The sequence below is a fragment of the Belonocnema kinseyi genome, chromosome 3 (assembly GCF_010883055.1).
Source record: "Belonocnema kinseyi isolate 2016_QV_RU_SX_M_011 chromosome 3, B_treatae_v1, whole genome shotgun sequence".
NCBI lineage: Eukaryota > Metazoa > Arthropoda > Insecta > Hymenoptera > Cynipidae > Belonocnema > Belonocnema kinseyi.
Genome location: NC_046659.1, coordinates 150,790,230 through 150,810,563, shown reverse-complemented (window position 1 = coordinate 150,810,563; position 20,334 = coordinate 150,790,230). Strand labels below are relative to the sequence as shown.

General features: G+C 25.5%; 1 protein-coding gene across 2 annotated transcripts in view; it reads left to right on the top strand.

Annotated features, from left to right (window-relative positions):
* The first annotated feature begins 17,793 nt into the window (after positions 1–17,793).
* The window catches only part of LOC117169672, a 20,483-nt gene continuing 17,942 nt past the window's right edge, over positions 17,794–20,334 (top strand). For both annotated transcript variants that reach the window (XM_033356157.1, XM_033356156.1), the window contains exon 1: positions 17,794–18,029. In XM_033356157.1, the coding sequence (XP_033212048.1) occupies positions 17,856–18,029 (174 nt within the window). In that variant the 5' untranslated portion in view covers positions 17,794–17,855. The remainder of the gene's footprint in view (positions 18,030–20,334) is intronic.

Sequence of the window (20,334 nt, the reverse complement as noted above, 5' to 3'; positions counted from 1 at the left end):
AATTTACTTGTTTTGTGGAAAACTCAACTATTTTATAAAAAAAGTAATTTTTTATTTTTAAGAATTCAACTAATTTGTTGAAACTTGGTCTTCTTAGTTTGAATATTAATTTTTTTTTTAATATGAAAAACATCTTTTTAGGTAGAACATTTATCTTTTTAGCTGAAACTACAACTAATTGGCTTACAACTTTTTAGTTGAAAATTTAACTGCTTTCGTTTTAAAATAAAAATATATTTTAGTTCAAATGTTATCTATTACATTTTTTGTTGAAAATTTATCTTTTTAGGTTGAAAATTAAACTATATCTTGTTGGCAAGAAAAGTAAGCAATTGAGAAAAATTCAATTATTTGATAAAAAATTCAGCTAATTAGTAGAAAATTAAACAGTTTGGTAGACCTTTTTTTAAAATTAATTTTGTAAATATAAATTCAACTACAGCATTTTTTGTTAAAAATTTACTTTTTTATGTAGAAAATTCAACTACTTTGTTAAAACTTCGTTTTCTTGTTTGTTACATTTTTCTTAACTGCAAATTCAACAATCTGTTTGAAAATTCAACTGTCTGGTGGAAAATTAACTTTTTTGTTATAGACTTAACTGTTTTGTTGGCAAGTGGTATTTTTAACAGGAAAAGCAAACAATGTATTTGAAAATTCAACTTAATGATAGAAAATTCGACTGTTTTGTAGAATTTTTTTTTAATTAATTTTTAGCAATAGAAATATAATTGAGATGACGGATGCAACAACTCGACAAGCGCTCGAAACCGCGTAGAAGTATTGTCCAGCCGGAAAAATCGATCGATAAAAAAAAAGTGGCCGAAACGTAAAACAAAAAATACATTCGTATTCAGCTTGACGCGGCCGACAAATTTTTATTATGAAACTTTTTCATTGGATAATTATTACTTAAGATAAACCATAAAAACGTATACAATTTTCCGATCAAAAATCGATGTTTTGTTTAATAACAAATTGATTGCGAACGAAAACCACGTTTTGCCAACTTCGACCAGTGGGGATGGTCCTCGAAGAAATGTTAGTTGCAGTAACTTATCGCGAGATATCGATAGATTTTCCCGGCTGGACAATACTTCTACGCGGTTTCGAGCGCTTGTCGAGTTGTTGCATCTGTCACCTCAATTATTGCATTTTGAATAAAAAATTGATCTTTTTTAGATCAAAAATTCAACTATTTTATAGTAAGTTCATGTAATTTTTGGAAAATTCGTCTTATTTTGTAAAAAATTATTTATCTTTTCAGGTTGGAAATTCAACTACTTTGTTGAAACTTCGTTTTCTTTTTCGTTTCAAAATATTTTTTTAACCTAAAACTAAACAATTTAATTGAAAATTCCAGTGCCTGGTTGAAATTGAATTTTTTTTCTAAAAATACAATTGTTTTGTAGGGAACTCATATTGTTGACGGGAAAAATAAAAATTTTACTAGAAAATTCAAATATTGGATAGAAAATTCAACTGATTAGTAGAAAGTTAAACCATATTGTGGACCTTGTTTTCAAATTAATTATTTGTGATATAAATTTAACAATAGCATTTGTCGTTAAAAATTCATTTTTAAGCCTAAGAATTCAACTATTTGATTCAAAATGTATGTAATTTGTTAAGAATTCGTATTTTTATTTATAAAATATTAATCGGCTTCGTTGAAAATCCAACTTCTCGTTTAGAAATTTATTTATTTTGTTGAAAATTCATCTTTTTTGGTTGAAAATTCGACTATTTAGTTAAAACTTATACTGTTTTGTAAAAAGCTTTTTTTTTAACTGATATTTTGGGTTAAAATATCAACTATTACATTTTTTCAGAATTCATATTTTTTCGTTCAAAATGAAACTAATTAGTTGAAAGTAAAACTTCTTTATTAATTCATCAGAAACGTAATATTACTGGCATGACCCCTCTCTGAAAAATTTTAATAATTACAGATCATAGAAGCTGGAATATGCTCTATTTAGGTGCGACCCCACATGTCGTGAAATATTATTTTTTCATATCGTACGCAGTACAAGGTATAATATGAAATAATTGACGCCGACAAAGAAGTCAGTGTTCAAAGTGGTCGTTTGTAAATGCTTATATATACCTAATAATGCGTTCGTTATAAAGTTGTATGTCGTAACTGGGTTAATATGCTGCATGCTCACGACACCGGAAGTGCATTCTGTTCTGCTGTGAAGATCAAAATCCTCGATCACGAATATATTCATCTTTCATCCGTTTTTTTATTTCTCTTTAAACTTTAAACGAGAGTGAAAATTTACTTTTCGAACCAACTCTTCATCAAATTTCTCAAAAAAAAAGGGACCGTACTTAAATTACGTAATGGATTATAGGACCTTCCTAGAACCCCCCCCCCCCTCCCGCCCCTGTAACAAAACCGTTTCAAAATATTTCCACCTCCCTCTCCCCACCCTCTTACTGTACGTAATTTTTATTTTCCAGACATTTTGTGCTGGTTATTGCTAGTGTAATTAGGCAGCATGTCCAAGAACTTCATTTAAAAAATTTTCTGATTCTTTCCTAAAATAATTTTTGATTAATATGCAGAATTTCTGAAAATAAAAACAAGAATCCAACGACCAAATATGGACAACTATCATCAAATGTTCCTATTAAAATTTAAAAAAAAATAAAGAAAGAAAGAAAAACAATTTTTTCTCCTAAAAAAGAAAAGAAAAGAATTTTTCTGCTTGGCCAAAAATAAAAAAGAGGAAAGAAAAATGAGAAGATCAAATCCCCTACCTTCTCTTTTTTATGTCATTCGTCTTTTTATTTTTATGGTGATCAAATCACAACAAAAAACATCTGTAAAAAACAACATATTTTTGGTGTTTATTTTTTAGGTGTTTATTTTTTCCAGATGGTTTTTGTTGTGATTTGATAATAATATAAATAAAAAAGACAAAAGAAATAGAAAAGAGAAGGAATGGGATTTGGTTGGTTGTCTTCTCATTTTTCTCCACTCTTTTTTGTTCTTGTCAAAGAAGAAAAATTCTTATCTTTTCTTCTTTAAGAGAAAAAAGTGTTTTTCTTTATTTGTTTTTTTTTCTGCAAATTTCAATAGGAACATTTGATGGTTGTTGTCCAAATTTGATCTTGTATTCTTGGTTTTATTATCAGGAATTCTGCACATTAATTTCATTATTGGACGTTAAATGGGATTTTAAATTTGATTTTAATCTCATTTAAATTTCTTTAATTTTAATTCTTCATTTCCTTTTATCATTAATATTCAAATACCAGTATTTTAATCGGGTAATGCTTTTCACATAGAACCTTTTATAAACGGAATTAAACAGTATTTCAGATCAAAATTTTCAAATTTTCAAATTGATTCATTTATTTTTAACCAAAAATTTCGTTTCTGCAATAGAAGATGGCTTTTTAACAAAATATTTGAATTTCCAACCTGAAAAGATAAGCTCCCAACAAAAAAGTATCATAGTTTATATTCCAATCAAAAAAGATAAAATTCATACAAAAAAAAATAAATTTTAAAACACAAAAACGAATTTTTAACAAATAAAGATTTTTCGGTAAGAAATATATTAAAAAATTAACTTTCTTGTTAGAAATTTTGTTTTTTAAATCAACTGTTAGTAATTAACAGTTAAAATCTTTTTTGATTCAGATATCAATTATTAAATAATACATTAACAATTCACCTATATTGGTTAAACTTTTTTCAAATTTGTATCCAATTCAACAATTTGGTTAAAAAGTCATTTTCTTCGATGAAGATTTATCAATTTAGTTTAAAACTCATTTCTTTAGTTAAAAATTGAACTACTTTTTTGAAAATCGTTGTTTTTTTGCTTTAAAAAATGTATTTTTACCTAATTTAGTTGAACATTTATCCCTTTGGTTGAAACCTTTACTATATTATGGAAAATTCGTTTCTATTTGATTGAAACTTAATTTTTTAACTAATAATTTAACAATTCTATTTGTGGTGGAAAAATGATCTTTTTTTGTTGAAAATTCCACAATTTGGTTAAAAATGTATCTTTTCTGGTTGAAAATTCAATCACTTCGTTTAAAATTCATATATCTTGTTGAAAATTCTTCTGTTTATGTAGAAAATTAAACTTCTTTGTTGATAGTTCATATTATTGGTTGAAAATTAAACTACTTATTTAAAAGTTTATCTGCTTTTAAAAAATGTAATGATACATAGTACTCCTAAGTAATCCTGAGGATTTTAGTTAATCTAGAGTAATATTGTTTATAGAGGTAATCCAGGTTAATCCGAATTTTTAAGATTAGTGTTCCCAAAGTCTTGTCCCTTTATTCTTTATTCAAAAGACCGGCGCGATTAAAGTAATTTTTCACCCTAAAAATCTATTATAGAAAGTAGGTAGGTATAAAAATGGAAATTATTACCTATCTAGAAGTTTACTTAGGACAGAAGAATTTTATTTTCTCTTTAAATTCAAGTAAGAGGTCAGGTGAATCATTCAGAATGTATAAGTTTTTTTTTTTTTTTTAGAACGTATAATTTCTAAAACCTCTTTGTAAAATTTAGTTGCTTTTTAAAATGATAAATTTTCAAGATAAAAAGACGATCTTTCTAAAAAACACATTTAAATTAAATAAATTTAGAGACGAATAGTTGGATTTTTAACTAAAAACATGAATTTCCAAACAAGAAGATTAATTTCTTTACCAAAGAGACAAATTTTTAACAAAATAAATTAATTTTTAACTGAATCATTTAATTTCCAACCAAGAAGATTAATTTTCTAACAAAATAGACAAGTTTTCAACTAGTTATATAAATTTTTAACAAAAATGTTCAATTTTTTACTTTAAAAAAATATTCTTTAAAAAAATATTTTTTAACAAAAAACGCAATACTTTCATTTTTATTAGAAAAATATAATTTTCAACAACAAAAATAAACCAATTTTCTCCTAAATTGTTGAATTTTGTAGTCAACAAAACGACTTTTCTACAAAACAAAACGAGCTTTAAACCCAAAAATATGAACTTTTAACCAAAATGTTAATTTTAAATCAAATTATAAAATCTACAGTTAAAAAAATGTTTAGCAAAAAGAGTCTTAACAAAGTAATTCAATTTTCAACAAAAAAGATGAATTTACAACCAAGAATATTAGTTTTAAACCAAAAAGAAGATTGCTTTTTTACCAAAAAAACGATTTTGCAGAAAAATAAGTTGATTTTTAAACAAATTTTTTACTTATCATCTAAATTTTTTTTAAACAAATTACATACATTCTTAATCAAGCAGTTTAACTTTTAAACTAAAAAAAAAGTTTCAACCGAAACTGCAATAGTTACATTTTTATTACAAAAACTTAATTTTCAACAACAAAAAAACAACAAATTTTCTTCTGAGTTATTCAATTTTCCAGAAAACAAGACAATTGTCTGCAAAACAGTTATATTTTCAATCCGAAAATATGAACTTTCAAACAAAATTAATTTTCAATCAAATTTTTAAATTTTCAGTTAAAAAAATTGATTTCGAGCCAAAGAAAAAACGAATTTTTAACAAAGTCTCTCAGTCTCTGCGTAGCTTAGCGGGTAAGAGCATCAGACTGGCAATCTCAAAGACCTGGGTTCGAATCCAAACGGATTTTGAAAGCAATTTTTTCACAACTTAGCAATAAATATCAATATTCAAAAAATATTTATTTTAGTCTAGTAGAAAAAAAAACAATTAACATAAAATTATTTAATACATTTTATTTCCCTGAAAACATGACATCAAACCATATTTTGACAAAGTAGATGAATTTTCAACGAAAAATGTAATAGGTATTTTTTCAACTATAAAATATTGTTGTTTAAAATCAAAAACAGTTTATTTAACGAAAAACTTGATTTTTAATCAAATAGTTAAGTTTTAAATAAAAAACGAAAACTTTCTACCACAACTGGAATAGTTAAATAACCACTTGCAAAATTAATTTTCAACCAAAACGACGGTTTTTAAAAATTACGACTTGAAAAAATTAGTTTTTAACCAAAAAAATTGATTTTCAACGAATTACATAGAAGTAAATTTTGCAACCGAAAAAGATTTCAATTTTATATTTAGAAAACACGCATTTCCAACAAACTAGTTTAATCCTTAACTAAAAAAGATTATTTTTCAACCAAAACGTTATATTTTAAAATTAAAAACATTAAACTTCTACCAAAACAGATGAATTTTCAACAAAGTACATAAATTTTCAAAGAAGCAGTTGAATTTTGAACAAAGGGGACCAACAAGAAAAAACTAAATAAAAAAGAAATATTTTCTACTCTTGGTTAAAAGTTCACCAGTATGGTTGATAAATTAAGTATTCTGTTAAAAATTCAGCTCTTTTGTTGAAAATTAATATTTATGATTGAAAAATTAACTATTTTGTGAAAATTGGCTTTTTTGGTTATAGATTATTTATTTAAACTGAGCATTTAGCTATTCTATATCGTTCTCATAACTGATCTTTTTAAATTGAAAAACTCTACTATTTGGTTGAAAATTGATCTTTCTTGCTAATATAAAACAAATTCAATTTAAATAAAATAATATTACACAGAATTGTTACACTTGTGTTTTTTAGTAATGCACAGACGTGAAAATATAAAATAAATATTTATTTATTGAAAAGATTTTATGAATAGAGCAAAAGACTCTTCTTATTTTCCAAGCTAACATTTATTAACTCCGCGACTAAATAATAAATAAATAAAATAATTGAAAATTTAACTGCTTAGTTAAAAATAAGACTTTTTGGTTGAATTCAAGTGCTTTTGATTCAAAGTCAAAAACTCTTTTTTTTAACTATATTAGCTATATGTTTCAGTGAGAATCCATCTCTTTGGATTAAAATTTCCTTCACTCTTTAGCAAATTTAAGAATTTATCTCTTTGATTAAAAATTTAACTATTTCGCTGAAAATTCGTTTATCCAAATTGGTATTCCGATGTAATCCAGATCATCCAGTAATCCAAGTAATTTGGAGTAATTTTACATAGATGACCCAAATAGTTTCCAATTATGTTGCTGATTTTTTTTTTTTATTGTTGAAAATTAATTTTCTTAACTCAAAATCTATTTATTCCATTTTTTATTAGAAATATATATATTTTGAGTTAATAGTTCATTGATTTTGTTCACATTTCGTTTATTAGTAGAAAATCAAGATTTTTGCTTAAAAATTAATCTTTTTGGTTAAAAACTGCACTTTTCTGTTAAAGAATAAACTATTTATTTAAAAATTCATGTAATTTTTTATAAATTTGTCTTTTTGAAGAAAACTAATTTTCTTGCCTGAAAACTTTATGCTTTAATTAACCATTTATTTTTTTACTGAAAATCTAACTACTTCATTAGAAGATTCCTTATTTTAGTTGAACATTCATCTCTTTAGTAGAAAATTTAACAGTTTTTTCGAAAATTCATTGTTTGGTAAAAAAAAATATTTTTATATGGAAATGTGACTATTTCATTTTTTGTGAAAATTTGTCTTTTCCATTTGAAAATTCGCTTTTTGGTGAAATTTTTGGTGAAATTTAAAAATTCATCTCTTTTATAGAAAATTGAACTATTTTGTTGAAAACTCGTTATTTGGTTAAAAATAATTTACTTAACTGAAAATTCAGAAGCTTGCTTAAAAATTACTCTTTTTGGTTGAAGATTTATTGAAACTTCGTCTTTTTTATTCAAAAAAATGTCCCCTGAAAATTTAACTTTTTCAATTTTGGTAAAAATGTCTCTTGCTCAATGGAACTTCAAAATTTAAATTCATGTTATTGGTTGAAATTGCATTTTTAAATAGAAAATTAAGATTCTTGTTTCAAAATAAATCTTTTCGGTCAAAAATTTACTGAGAACTCGTTTCTTTTTTGTTAAAAAAATCATGTTTCAACTCAAAATCTAATTAAAAACTTATATTTTTTATTTCAAAATTCATCTCTGATAGTAAATTTAACATTTTTGTTGAAAATTCGCAATGTCGTTAGAAATTAGTTTTTTGAACTAAATATTTAACTATTTCAATTTTAGTGAAATTTGTATTCCTCAATTTAAAATTCATGTATTTCATTGAAATTGCATTTTTGAATAGAAAAATAAGATTCTTGTTTCAAAATAAATCTTTTCGGTTGAAAATTTACTGAGGACTCGTTTCTTTTTTGGTAAAAAAATAATTTTTCAACTTAAAATTAAATTTTAAATATATATTTTTTATTTTTAAATTCTTCTCTGATATAAAATTTAACAATTTTGTTGAAAATTCGTCATTTGGTTAGAAATTATTTTTTTCAAGTTAATATTTAACTATTTCAAATTTAGTGAAACTTGTATTGCTCAATTTAAAATTAATGTATTTGGTTGAAATTTCATTTGTGATAAAAAAATACCTTTCTTGCTTCAAAATAAATTTTTTTGGTGGAAAATAAATTGAAAGTTCGTTTCTTTATGGTTAGATATTAGGTTTTTAACTAAAAAATTTAAATATTCTACTTTTAGTTAGAAATGTATACTTTTTATCTGAAAATTCATCACATTCGTAGAAAATTGAACTATTTTGTTGAAGGTTCGTTATTTGGTTAAAAGTATATTCAACTAAAAATTGAACTATTTCAAGTGTAGAAAGTTTGACTTTGTAAATTGAAAATTCATGTATTCGGTTAAACTTTCGTTTTTTAATACAAAATTAAGAATCTTACGTCAAAAATCAACTTTTTCATTGAAAATTTAATGAAAATTCATTTCTTTCCTGGTTGAAAATTAATTCTGTATCTAAAAATTTAACTATTCCACTTTTATTCGGAAATGTTTCTTTAAATTCAAAATTCATTGTAAAATTCGCGTATCTGGTTGATTTTTTTTAAAGAGAAAATGAATATTCCTGCTTTAAAACCGATCTTTTTTGTTTATAACTGAACTATTTTGTCGAAATTTCAACTATTTGGTTGAAATTTCGTTATTTTACAGTCAAAATTTATTGAAAAACCAACTCTTTTGTAGATAACTCGTGTTTTGGTGGAATTCAACTGCTACTGATTTAAAATTAAAATAATTAAAAATTAAAATTAGCTTCTTTTGGTTAATCCACTTTGTAGCAAATTCAACAATTTGGTTAAGAGTAATTTTGTTGTTGAAGATTTATCATTGAAGTTAAAAATTCCTCTCTTTGTTTGGAAATTTTAACTAACAAAAAAAAATGTTGTTTTTTGTTCTTTAAATACATTTTTTTTTAAACATAAACATAAAAAAAATTGTGCAAAAAAAAGTACACATTAAAACTTAGAAAGAAGTATGTTTAAAAAAACGTATAATCAAAAAAATGAATATGTGTAAAATAATTGCACAAAAAAAGTTGAAACGAGCGAAACATGTTTCTAAACAACAATGTAATCGCCTCATTGGTTAAAATTTAATTTTTTTCAACTAGAAATTTAACTGTTCCATGAGAAGATTTATCATTATATTACATATTATATATATATTATATTATATTAATGTATTTTCTTCGTACAGAAATGGCACTGTTCCTATTTAATAAATAAATATTTATTAATTAAAAAGACTGTAAAAATACAGGAACAAAATCTTCTTATTTTCCAAGTTAATATTTACCAACCCCACGACTAAACAATAAATAAAAGAGTACAAATCCACAGTGAACGTGACATTGTAGCAACAACCGGAATGTGCCGAGGAAACAAGATCTGCATCGAGGAATTAAGCTGGTTGCATGATGAGAGAACATATTCTGTCTACCTGTCCGATTCCGTAAAGTAAAACCTAACATACTATAACTTATTATATACATGTAAATATTGTGATAAGAAAAAAAAAATTCACAAAGAAATAATTTGTTTAGTTAGCTATTATAAAGCTTCAATTCAAGATTTTTTCTTTTTGTAAAAGTAAAATGGAATTAAGGTCGGAGGTGAAAGTGTTATTTATAGAACAGCGGAAAAACATACAGCAAGGTAAACAAGCTTGGTGGCAGTTGCAACAAATACTTTCCTTATCTTTGTAAAATATATATACGAGTGGAAAAAACTACTAAATATACAGTTTTCTAGAGATGGATTACTCCGGATTACTTCGCATTACACTAGATTACTTTTACAAACAGAATTAAATTCCTTTTTTTTCCTGTAATAAATGGGCCTGGTTGGAAAGTCTTATATGGTGACTTTGGGAAGCTCTTCGCCTGGGCTGATTGCTAGAGAGATTTGGGTCGGTTTGATGTTACCCCAAAAATATTCCATGCAAGTGCAATACTTTTTTTCTATTTTTACATAGATCCTTATGAACAAATAAATTACAAGGTATTATGTATTTTTAAATTAATTTTTAATTGTTTAAACAATTTTTGTTTATTGAAATTTTTTTTTCATAAAATATCACGGATTGAGAGTATTTTATTAATGCTTCGGCCTATTAAAAAAAACTTCAAGGATGTATTTTTTAATTTTATTTGTTTGCTTATTATTTAAACAATTTATTTTTGCTTAACTCCAACTCTTTAGCGGGAAAAGTTAGAAGATTGTACTTTTTGCTAGTTTTTTAAAAAGCATCAAAATTCTGGCCTTAATATTAATTTATTCCAAGATACCTAATATTTTTTAAACCATTTTTATTTGTTTTAGAAAATTATTATTTTGTAATATCACGATTTAGTGATAGAGAAACGTTTTTTTTTTGTATTTTCTGAAAAATACCTTTTTCTGCAGATGTTCGTTAATTTTAATTAATTTTATTTATTTAAAAATTGAATTAAATTTTTTAGAAGTGGGTGTTCAAATTGATTAATTTCCGATATTTCATATTAATAGTTTTTTAAAACAAATGAATATTGTTTTAACAATTAGCCATAGTTTACTCATATCTAAGAATTAAAAAAAAGTAATGGAACTTACTGAAAAAAACATACATCAAGTTTTCATAACTTTTTCAAATAAAAAGTTGGATTTACACAATTAGAAATTGTTTAAAGAATAAATATACAACTAAAATGTAGTAATTTACTTTTCAAATTCTTAAATTAGGAATATTTATACAGAAAATATCATTAATCACGAGTTTCTAGCTATTTCCGTTAAAAAGTTGAACTTAAGCGAAAATAAATTATTAAAAAATAAGCAAACAATTTAAATAGAAAAATACATCCTGCAATTTCTTTTAAAAGCCCTAAGTATTATTAAAATACTCATAATTCTAGAAATTGTATGGAGATAAAATTTTTCAAACAAAAAAAAAACAAGAATTCTTCAAACAATTACAAATTGTTTGACAAATGCATCAAATCTTTTGACTTATTTGTTCATCAGGAAAGTCGTGGCTTTGTCCGAATTTTTAAACTTGTTTTCATCTTTTCAGTTAGAGCGAGGCAATAATTAGTTAAGTTTAATAGAAATAATTTTCTAAACCATTTATTATTATTATTATTATTATTTATAATAATATTTTCTTTGAATAATGTTAGAAACTTGCAATTTTTTCTAAAATTTTCCACTTTTGGTATACCTTTCAATTAAATTGAGGTAATAATTAACCCAAGTTAAAAAGTGTAGTTGTTTAAAGAATTCACTATTATTTTTAATAATATTGTGAACAATTGTGTTAGAAAATTAAAGTTTTTTTCCTGAAAAAGTAAACTTTTTGTCCAGTTTTCACTTAGAACGAGGTAATAATTATTGAAACTTACAAACATAATTGCTCAAACAAATTATTATTGTTCATAGCTATCTTTTTCTATAGTAAGGCAAGAAACAAGTAATGGATATTAATATTAATATTAATTTAAACAAAAAGACTCTCAGTAACTATTTCAAGAAAAATTTATATTTAAAATTATCCAAACAGAAAATTTGAAAAATGTTTTAAATATATATTATATTTGAGAAAAATATGTTCACAAAAAAAGAAAAGATAGTTATAAACAATAATAAATTATTTACCAAATTAGATTTGTTAAATTGAATTAATTATTCGTCACTCTAAGTCCAAAATGACCACAAAGTTAAATATTTCAGGAAAAACGCAACTTTCCTGCATTATTCAAAGAGATGATTATTAACAATAATAAAGAATCGTTTGAACAATTATTTTAGATATTTTAAATTAATTATTTCTTCATTGTAATTGAAAAATTGAATACAAGCCGAAAAATACAGAAAACCCGCGACTTTCTAACAATTATCTAATAGAAGATATTTACAAACAATAATAAGTTGTTTAAACAAGTACTTTTGTCAACTTGCAATAATTATTAGCTCACTAAGTGAAAAATAGGAACAAAGTTTAAAATTTCAGAAAATACCGCATCTAGCATTAATATAGAAGAAGATTTAAACAATAATAATTTGAACAATTATTTTCTGTTAGCTTTAATTAATTAATTAGCAAGAAATTGCTTAAGTAATTCATTTAAGCATCGAATTATCAGCAACAAGTGGTATTTTATGTATTAGAAACAATTTGTATTTAAGAAAAACTGCAATAAGATTATAATTATGGCCAAAAACTAGCGAAAAATAATATATAAAAAAAATAAATAATATAAGTAAATTTTAAAAATAATCAAAAATAATTATTTTTAACAAAATATATGAACTATTAACCAAATAGTTGAATTTTCAACTAAAATAATGAATTTTCTACTGAAATAGTGAAAAATTTAGTTAAAAATCAATTTTTTACCAAAAAATCATCCTTTCTCAATAAAATAGTTAAATTTTCTACAAAGAAGTTTATTTTTAACCAAAATAGTTTTTTTCAATGACATGAGTAATAGTTGATATTTTAGCCAAAAGGGATTTCAATTGTAAATCAAAAAATTTAATTTAACCAAAAAGAAACAGAATTTTTAACAAAATAGTTTGAACCTCAGTAGATAAAGCCAAACAGTTGACTTTTCTATCAAAAATTAAAATATTAAATAAAATTGTTTAATTTCCAACAAATTAAATTAACTTTTACCCAAGTTGTTGAATTAAAAAAACAGTCCAATTGAAAAAAATTTTCAAGGAAGAAGATTATAATTAAAATTTTTTCCATTTTTAACATTGAAAATGAGGGTGAATATAGATTTTCATGATAGAAAATTTTGAATTAATAATAAATTCAATTCAAATTTTTTCAATTGTTAAAGATTCAATAATTTTGCATACATACATACATACCTTTTTATTTTTTAGCGTTCCAAACACGTCTCATTTATTACATTTTACTCTAAAATCATTCAATTTCGAAATCCTCAAAATTAAAAAAAAATCTGTTTCAATTTTGAAGATTTATTTATATATCTTTAAAAATTAAGCGTTTTAAATTATCACAAATCTTAAAAATATAAGAATGGGAAAATTCGGTCACATTATAAGTTGTTTTTAGTCGTCCTAATTTTAAATTGCAAATTGTTAAAACCTAAGAATTTTTATTTATATATTTTTTAAAGTAAAGAGTTTTTAATCTTAAGTCTTTAAAATTAAAATATTGAAGATAAAAACATTCGCAATTTTATGATTCTAAATTACACATATTAAAAATTAAAGGAGCTTCATTTGAAAATCTTCAAAATATACCGATAGGAAATAGATGTTCAAAATTTTATAATTTTAAAAGTTACAAATTACTGAAAGCCGATGTAGCCATTTTATTACCTATTTTAATTTATGATTGTTAATTATATTGCAGTACTTTAAATGCAAGGAAATATTTTTATTTAATAATAAGGCCATAAAAAGAAAAATAAGATGTTGAAAATTTTTTAGACTGCGGAATTAAAAACATATTCTGAAAATCCTGAGAAGATAGTGAATATTGGAAATAATACGGCTTCTAGATGCCGAGTTTTCGAGCGAGAGTAATTAATTAAGTACGGTTCAAGTCTCGAGATGCGAGAGAAACTTATTAGGGTCGTTATTTTAGTTGAAGCTTCTGCAATCTGCGAGACGGAGAATTATCTCAATCGTTTTTCCACTAAAGTTGGTATTTAAAAATTTCTTGATCCCGCACTCTGACAACTCTATTAATGTGAAAATGGATAAAAAAGAACATATTCCTGAGAGATGCCATAGAAACTTCATATTTTTTATTTTTCCAGAACAAACTTACTTGAAATTTAATGAGTGCTTCAATTTTTGGATATGGTTGTTGAAATGTAGTTGCGGAAACGAAAATGGAAAAATTAGTTAAAGTGGCGTCGACCTAAAAAAAATGGGCTACAACGTAACCTATTAATACGTTAATTAAATCGTTCCACCCTCCCCCTCTCATACTCACCCTCCCCTCACTTCATCCTTTGTCCTCTTCCCCAACTTCTTCCTCCTCTACTTACTCGTCCCCTCGCATTCCTTTCCATATACACCCTCATTTCTCATTATTTCCCCTACTTCCCCTTATTTCTACTCTTTCCGTTACGTTTCCTCTCCTTGTTTCTCCTAACTTCCCCTACCATTATTTCCTTTCATTACCCCTACCTCTCAACTCTTTATGTCTGCAGCTTCATCTACTTCCCCATCCCTTATTTCACCTTGTGTTTCTCACTTCCGCTCTCCACAGTTCTCCTACTTTATCTAATGTTTCTCCCATTTCCCTACATTTCTGCTAATTCCCCTCCTCTCACTCCCCAACAATCCCCTACCCACCTCTCACCATTTCACCTTCTTTTCTTTCTACCAATCCCCTTACTTCTACACATTTCCCTTCACTCCCCATACTACCCTCTTATTTTAACTCACTTCTCCTAATTGTCCTCTTTTCATTTTACCACATTTTTATTCTTCTCCCCCTCACTTATCCTAAACCTATCTGAACCTATCTTTCCTAATTTCTCATCACTCCCTCTACTTCTGCTCCCCAAATTTTCTCTCACTTTCCCTACTTTCCCTCTCCTCATTCCTCCTCACTTCTCCTCCACTCACTTCCTCTGCTTACACTCCCATAATTTCCCCTTCTTCATCTACTTCACCTGCCCTTATTTCCTCTCAGTTCCCATACTTTCGATCCTCTCATTTCTCCTAATTTCCTTCAGCTCAATTGCCCTACCCGTCTCTCACCATTTTCCCTTACTTCTCCTACTCCATCTCCGCTCCCTTACCCTACTTTCTCCCACTTCAATTAATTTCGCTTACATCCTCTTACTTTCACTCATTCGCCTACTCTCTTCCACTTCCGCTCATTTTCCCTCTCGTCACTTCTCCTTCTCTCCCACAGTTCCACTCATTTCCACTAATTCCCTCTCTTTATTGCCCATGAGATTCTTTATTTCTCATCTCATTTCCTGTACTTCCCCTTCCCTAGTCACTCCTGACTTCCTCTACTTACCCTCTATTCACTTTTCCTACTTCTCCCATCAAAATTTAAGAAATTTAATTTATATTAAAATCCAAATTAAGAATCCTATTGAACTTCCAATAACCAAATTAATGTAAACTTGTGTAAAAAATAAAGAATCCAACGACAAAATTTGGAGCACAAGGAACAAACAAAAAAATCTCTTATTGTAATCTGGAAAAATAAAAAAATAAAATAATTTTCGGACAAAAATAAAAAAGAGGAAAGAAAAATGAAAAGGCAACCAACCACATCCCCTTCCTTCTCTTTTTCTTTCTTTCGTCTTTTTTATATTTATTACTATCAAATTGCAATAAAAGAACACTGGAAATAAAAATTTTAAAAAATAAATAAAAAATTACATTACCAACGTTTCGGTACTCATACATTACCGAAATATAACGATCATACGACCGAAAATATAAGGATTTCTGCCGGAGGCTATGGAACCCTGAAGGTGAGGATTTTTTCACATGTCATCTTACATTACCCGCGTAGTTTTTCATATTAGGGTGAAAAATCATTTTTAGTTCAAAATAAAAATTTCCAATATGTCGAAAAAGAATCTAGAAAATTTTTAATATAATATTTTTAAACTGACTCGAATTTTTTCTACAATTTTTCCTAACATTTAAAAAAAAATTAATTGAAAAAAATATTTAAATAATTTAAAAAATTTCCATAAGGTCTGTCAGATTTATTTCGACATTCTCAGAAATGTTTTAAAATTTTTACACAGTTTTTAAATTTTCTCTAAAATTTAATAAACATTTTTTTAATTCTTAAAAATTAAGAAAAAAATCTGCAAAATTAAAAACTTGCCCTAAGATCTTCCAGATTTTTTTTCCAATTTTGAATATCTTTTGACATCTTCCCTGCTATTCTTTAAAAATTAATCTTTCAATTTTAAAAATTATTTCATATTTTTCCCAGGAATCTTAAACAAATTTGTTATTATCTTGAAATCTTTCAAAATCCTTACAAAGCTTGAAAACTTTATTTCAAAATCTTCAAAAAATAAAGTTTGTTTGCAATTTTTTGATATCTTTAAAATTTTTTATTTATTTCAAATTTGTTCGAAATTGTAAATATCATTAGAAACGATTCAAACTCTTCACTAGCCTCTTAAATATCTTTAAAAATGTCAGAGATTGCCGCAACTCCAATATTTTCAAAAATTAAAATTTTTCTAAATTCTTTTGCGAAGTTTCAGAAAATCATTTAAAATATTGTTCAATTTACTACAAAAATTCCATTTTCAAAATAAAAAATCATTTGAAATTTCCTCAAAAACCTTAAGAAAATTTGGTACTTTCTTAAATCCTTTAAAAACTATTAAAAAGCTTTTTTTGAAATCTTAAAAAATCTACGCTTTTTTTGTTCTAAATATATTTTGAAATCATTCGAAGTTTTCCTATAATTGATTAAACTTTTTGCAAAAGTAAAAATAAATTTTTCAAAATTAAACCGAAATATATTTTTTTTCAATTATCTTGTTTTCGAGTCTAAATTTCATAATCTAAATAGATTGGTTCAGAAAAAAGTTATTTTTTTTTTGTTTTTCGTTTTTAAGAATGTTTAGAAAAATTCAAAAATAATTTCTATTATTACATAAAATAGAATCACTCATTCGGAAGTTTTCATTTACAAAATTGATTGTCAAGGGATTATAAATAGAATCCTTTTATCATTTTAAAAATATTAAGTCACAAGTTAAAAATAGAATTGTTACCTTTAATATTAAAGAATCATTTACAATTCAAAATTTCTCTATCAGAAATAAATGGTCATAATAAAAATTCCTCATCTAGAAATTACGATTTACAAAATTCCAGAAAATCCAAAAGAACAAGCTGAAAATAGCCACTGAAAGTCACATTCACGCAGTATGCAATCAATCAGGTATTCAACAACAATGACTGCGTGATTATCGAGAATTTCTTTCCACCATTTTTTTTAGATAAGATTGCATGTAAATTAAGAAAACATGACTAATTCCTATTTAATTTACTGGAATGTTCTCGCTATAATTAGAGGAACTTATTTAAATGATACCCAACTTTTATAAAGTTTTTTTCTTCAGAAAGAGGATAGTTAGTATGTTTTAGTTGTTATTATTATTGTCTTGAAAGGCTCATCCATTCAAGTCCCTCACTACTCTGGATAAAACCTTTTTTACTATGCCTTTTTATTGTAAAACTCTAATAAAAATCTGCATTTGCCTGGACGTTTGACCAGGGGAGAGGAAAACTGTAGAAAACCACCTCCTGAGTTCAGCCGGTTTTTTAACAGTCGAGTTTGAAGGCAGACATTTGACCCTACCCATCGAATGCACGCAAAATCATTCTCGACGTGAAACATGTTCTAGTTAATTTAAAATTAAACAATGAATCAGCTCGTTTAAAAACAAAAAAGTCTTCTGCTCTTTCGTGTGACTCCTGTCAGTGAGCAAGGTTAACTCTGTTTAAATCTGCAACATTTCACATAAAAGATCAACAATCTTTACGAACCTATAAATGAGAGCTGAGAAAAATAGAAGGCCTTCAATCGACGATGCATCGGCCATGGAACTCCTTCAGTTGCAAGAAGCAGCTAAAATTGCAAGCATTTATCATAAAGGGGACCTGGAATTCACCAGAAATACGAATCTCACTCATGTTGTACATGCCACCCTAAATATTGTTCAATTTGTAAGTTTCCTTTTCAATTTCAATTAAATCTAACGGGGCTGACCTGGATTTGACCTGGAAACCTTGGAAATCTTGGAAATGACCTGGAATTTTTTTAAACGCGAAAAACCTTGGAAATCTGGAAATGACCTGGAATTTAATTGGAAAACCTTGATTTTTTAGTATTCATTTTATAAAACAAATTTATCTTAAATTTTAATACTTCCCTCAATTTAGGAAAGTGATTTCTTCCTTTTATCTACAGTCGCCAATTTATTTCTCGTTTATGTGCAGTAGGTTTGGTATGATGAAAAATTTAAAACAAAATAAAAATTCTCATTATTGGGCAAATCGATTAAAAAATGTTTAAAATGTTGCATTTTTTAAATTTGCTTTGTATACAAAAAAAAAGGTTTTTTCAATTTTTTTCTGGTGGAAGTTTATGGAAGTGAATAATCTTAGGGAAAACGCTGTTCCTGCACAAATGAATTCTACACAAAATATATTGTACACAACGTATAGTGGTCATATTTTTCCTACACTAAATATTTTATACACAAAATATTTCCTACACGGAATTTAATACAGTTATATTTTTCATACACGAAATTTTTTCCGTGCAATAATGTTTCCAGCACAGAATTTAAGACTGTTTTATTTTTCCTCCACAAAAGATTTTTTACACAGAATATTTCCTAAACAAAATTAAATAGTTATATTTAGTAATGAAGATATTCTAAAAATATTGTACACACAAATATGTCGAATATTTTCCCTACACAAATTATATTTTACACGAAATATATTTTTTAAAAAACATATTTAAAACAATAAATAAAATATTTTCTACACATTAATTATTCTTATTCGATGAACGACAAGTTTCCAAGTATTTTCTAACTAATTTTGAGTTGGGTCAACAATCATTATTTTTCGAAACAATTTTTTTCGTCTGTAAAACGTGAAAAGTTATTATTTGTCAAGATTGATGATACATTTCATAAATTTAAAGAATAAATAATATTTCTTCTTTGACAAATGTAGTATTTATTTAAATAACTTTCATTTGTTCAAGAAATTTCTTTCTTTTTATTCATAAAAAGTTATTATTTCCCGGAACTGGTTACACAATTAACGTACCATCTTATTTCAGATATTATAATAAATAAAAAATAGTCATTGTTTTAAACAATCTTTTTAGTTAGGTTATTGATAGTTATTTTTTTTAGATCGGTTTCATTGATGAAAAAAAACACTGTTTAATAAGCGAAATATATAGTGCAATAAATTTAAAAACACTAGAGATTTCTTCATCTTTTCTATGAATAGAAGCAAGTATTATTAATTGTTTAATCGCAGAAGAATAATAACCTTTTACGATTCACAGGATAAAAATAGTTTAAATAATTGCATAATTTATTAAACAAAAACTATTATCCTTGAAATTCATCCACCGTATCATTTATCACAAAAATAATAACTTTTCATGATTTACAGGCAACAACGATTGTTTAAACAATTGAAAATTAGTTAAAAGATACTTGCAAACTTGTCATTTATTAATGACACATAATACATGTTACAAAAGTTTAACAATACCGTCCTTAACAAGAATTTTACATAATTCACGCTAGTGGGAAAGTTGTTACAAAAAAGTACAAAAAACTTAAACCATTTTTACAGGAACCTACAAATAAATACAATCACTTAATGCCGTAATTACAAGAAAGTAGAGCTTTTTTCTATTTTTCTGACGAACTTCATACTTTTTTGTATTTAATTTCTTACAAGAATTTGCGAAAAAAGTATAACTACTAAAATTTACAATGATTTGGAATATTGCAATGAGATCATTTTAAATTTAGATGTGCACGTGATTTATTTTTGTGGGATATATTCTGTGTAGAAAATATTTTGCGTAGGAAAAATATAATAGTATTAAACAATAATTAATTCTGTGCAGGAAATATTTTGTGAAAAATAAATTCTGTGTAGGTAATAAATAAATTTATTTAACAATATTAAATTCTGTGTAGAAAATATTCTGTGTAGACAAAATTTTGGCTTGGAAACATATAGCATCATTAAAATTTGTGTAGGAAATATTTTGTATAAAATATATTTAGTGTAGGTAAAATATAATAGTATTTAACAATAATTCATTCTGTGCAGGAAATATTTTGTTTAAAAAATATTTTGTGTAGGAAAAAATAAAATAATTAAACAGTATTAAATTCCGTGTAGAAAATATTCTGTGTAGACAAAATTTTGTCTTGGAAAAATATGAGAGTATTAAATTTGTGTTGGAAATATTTTGCGTAGAATA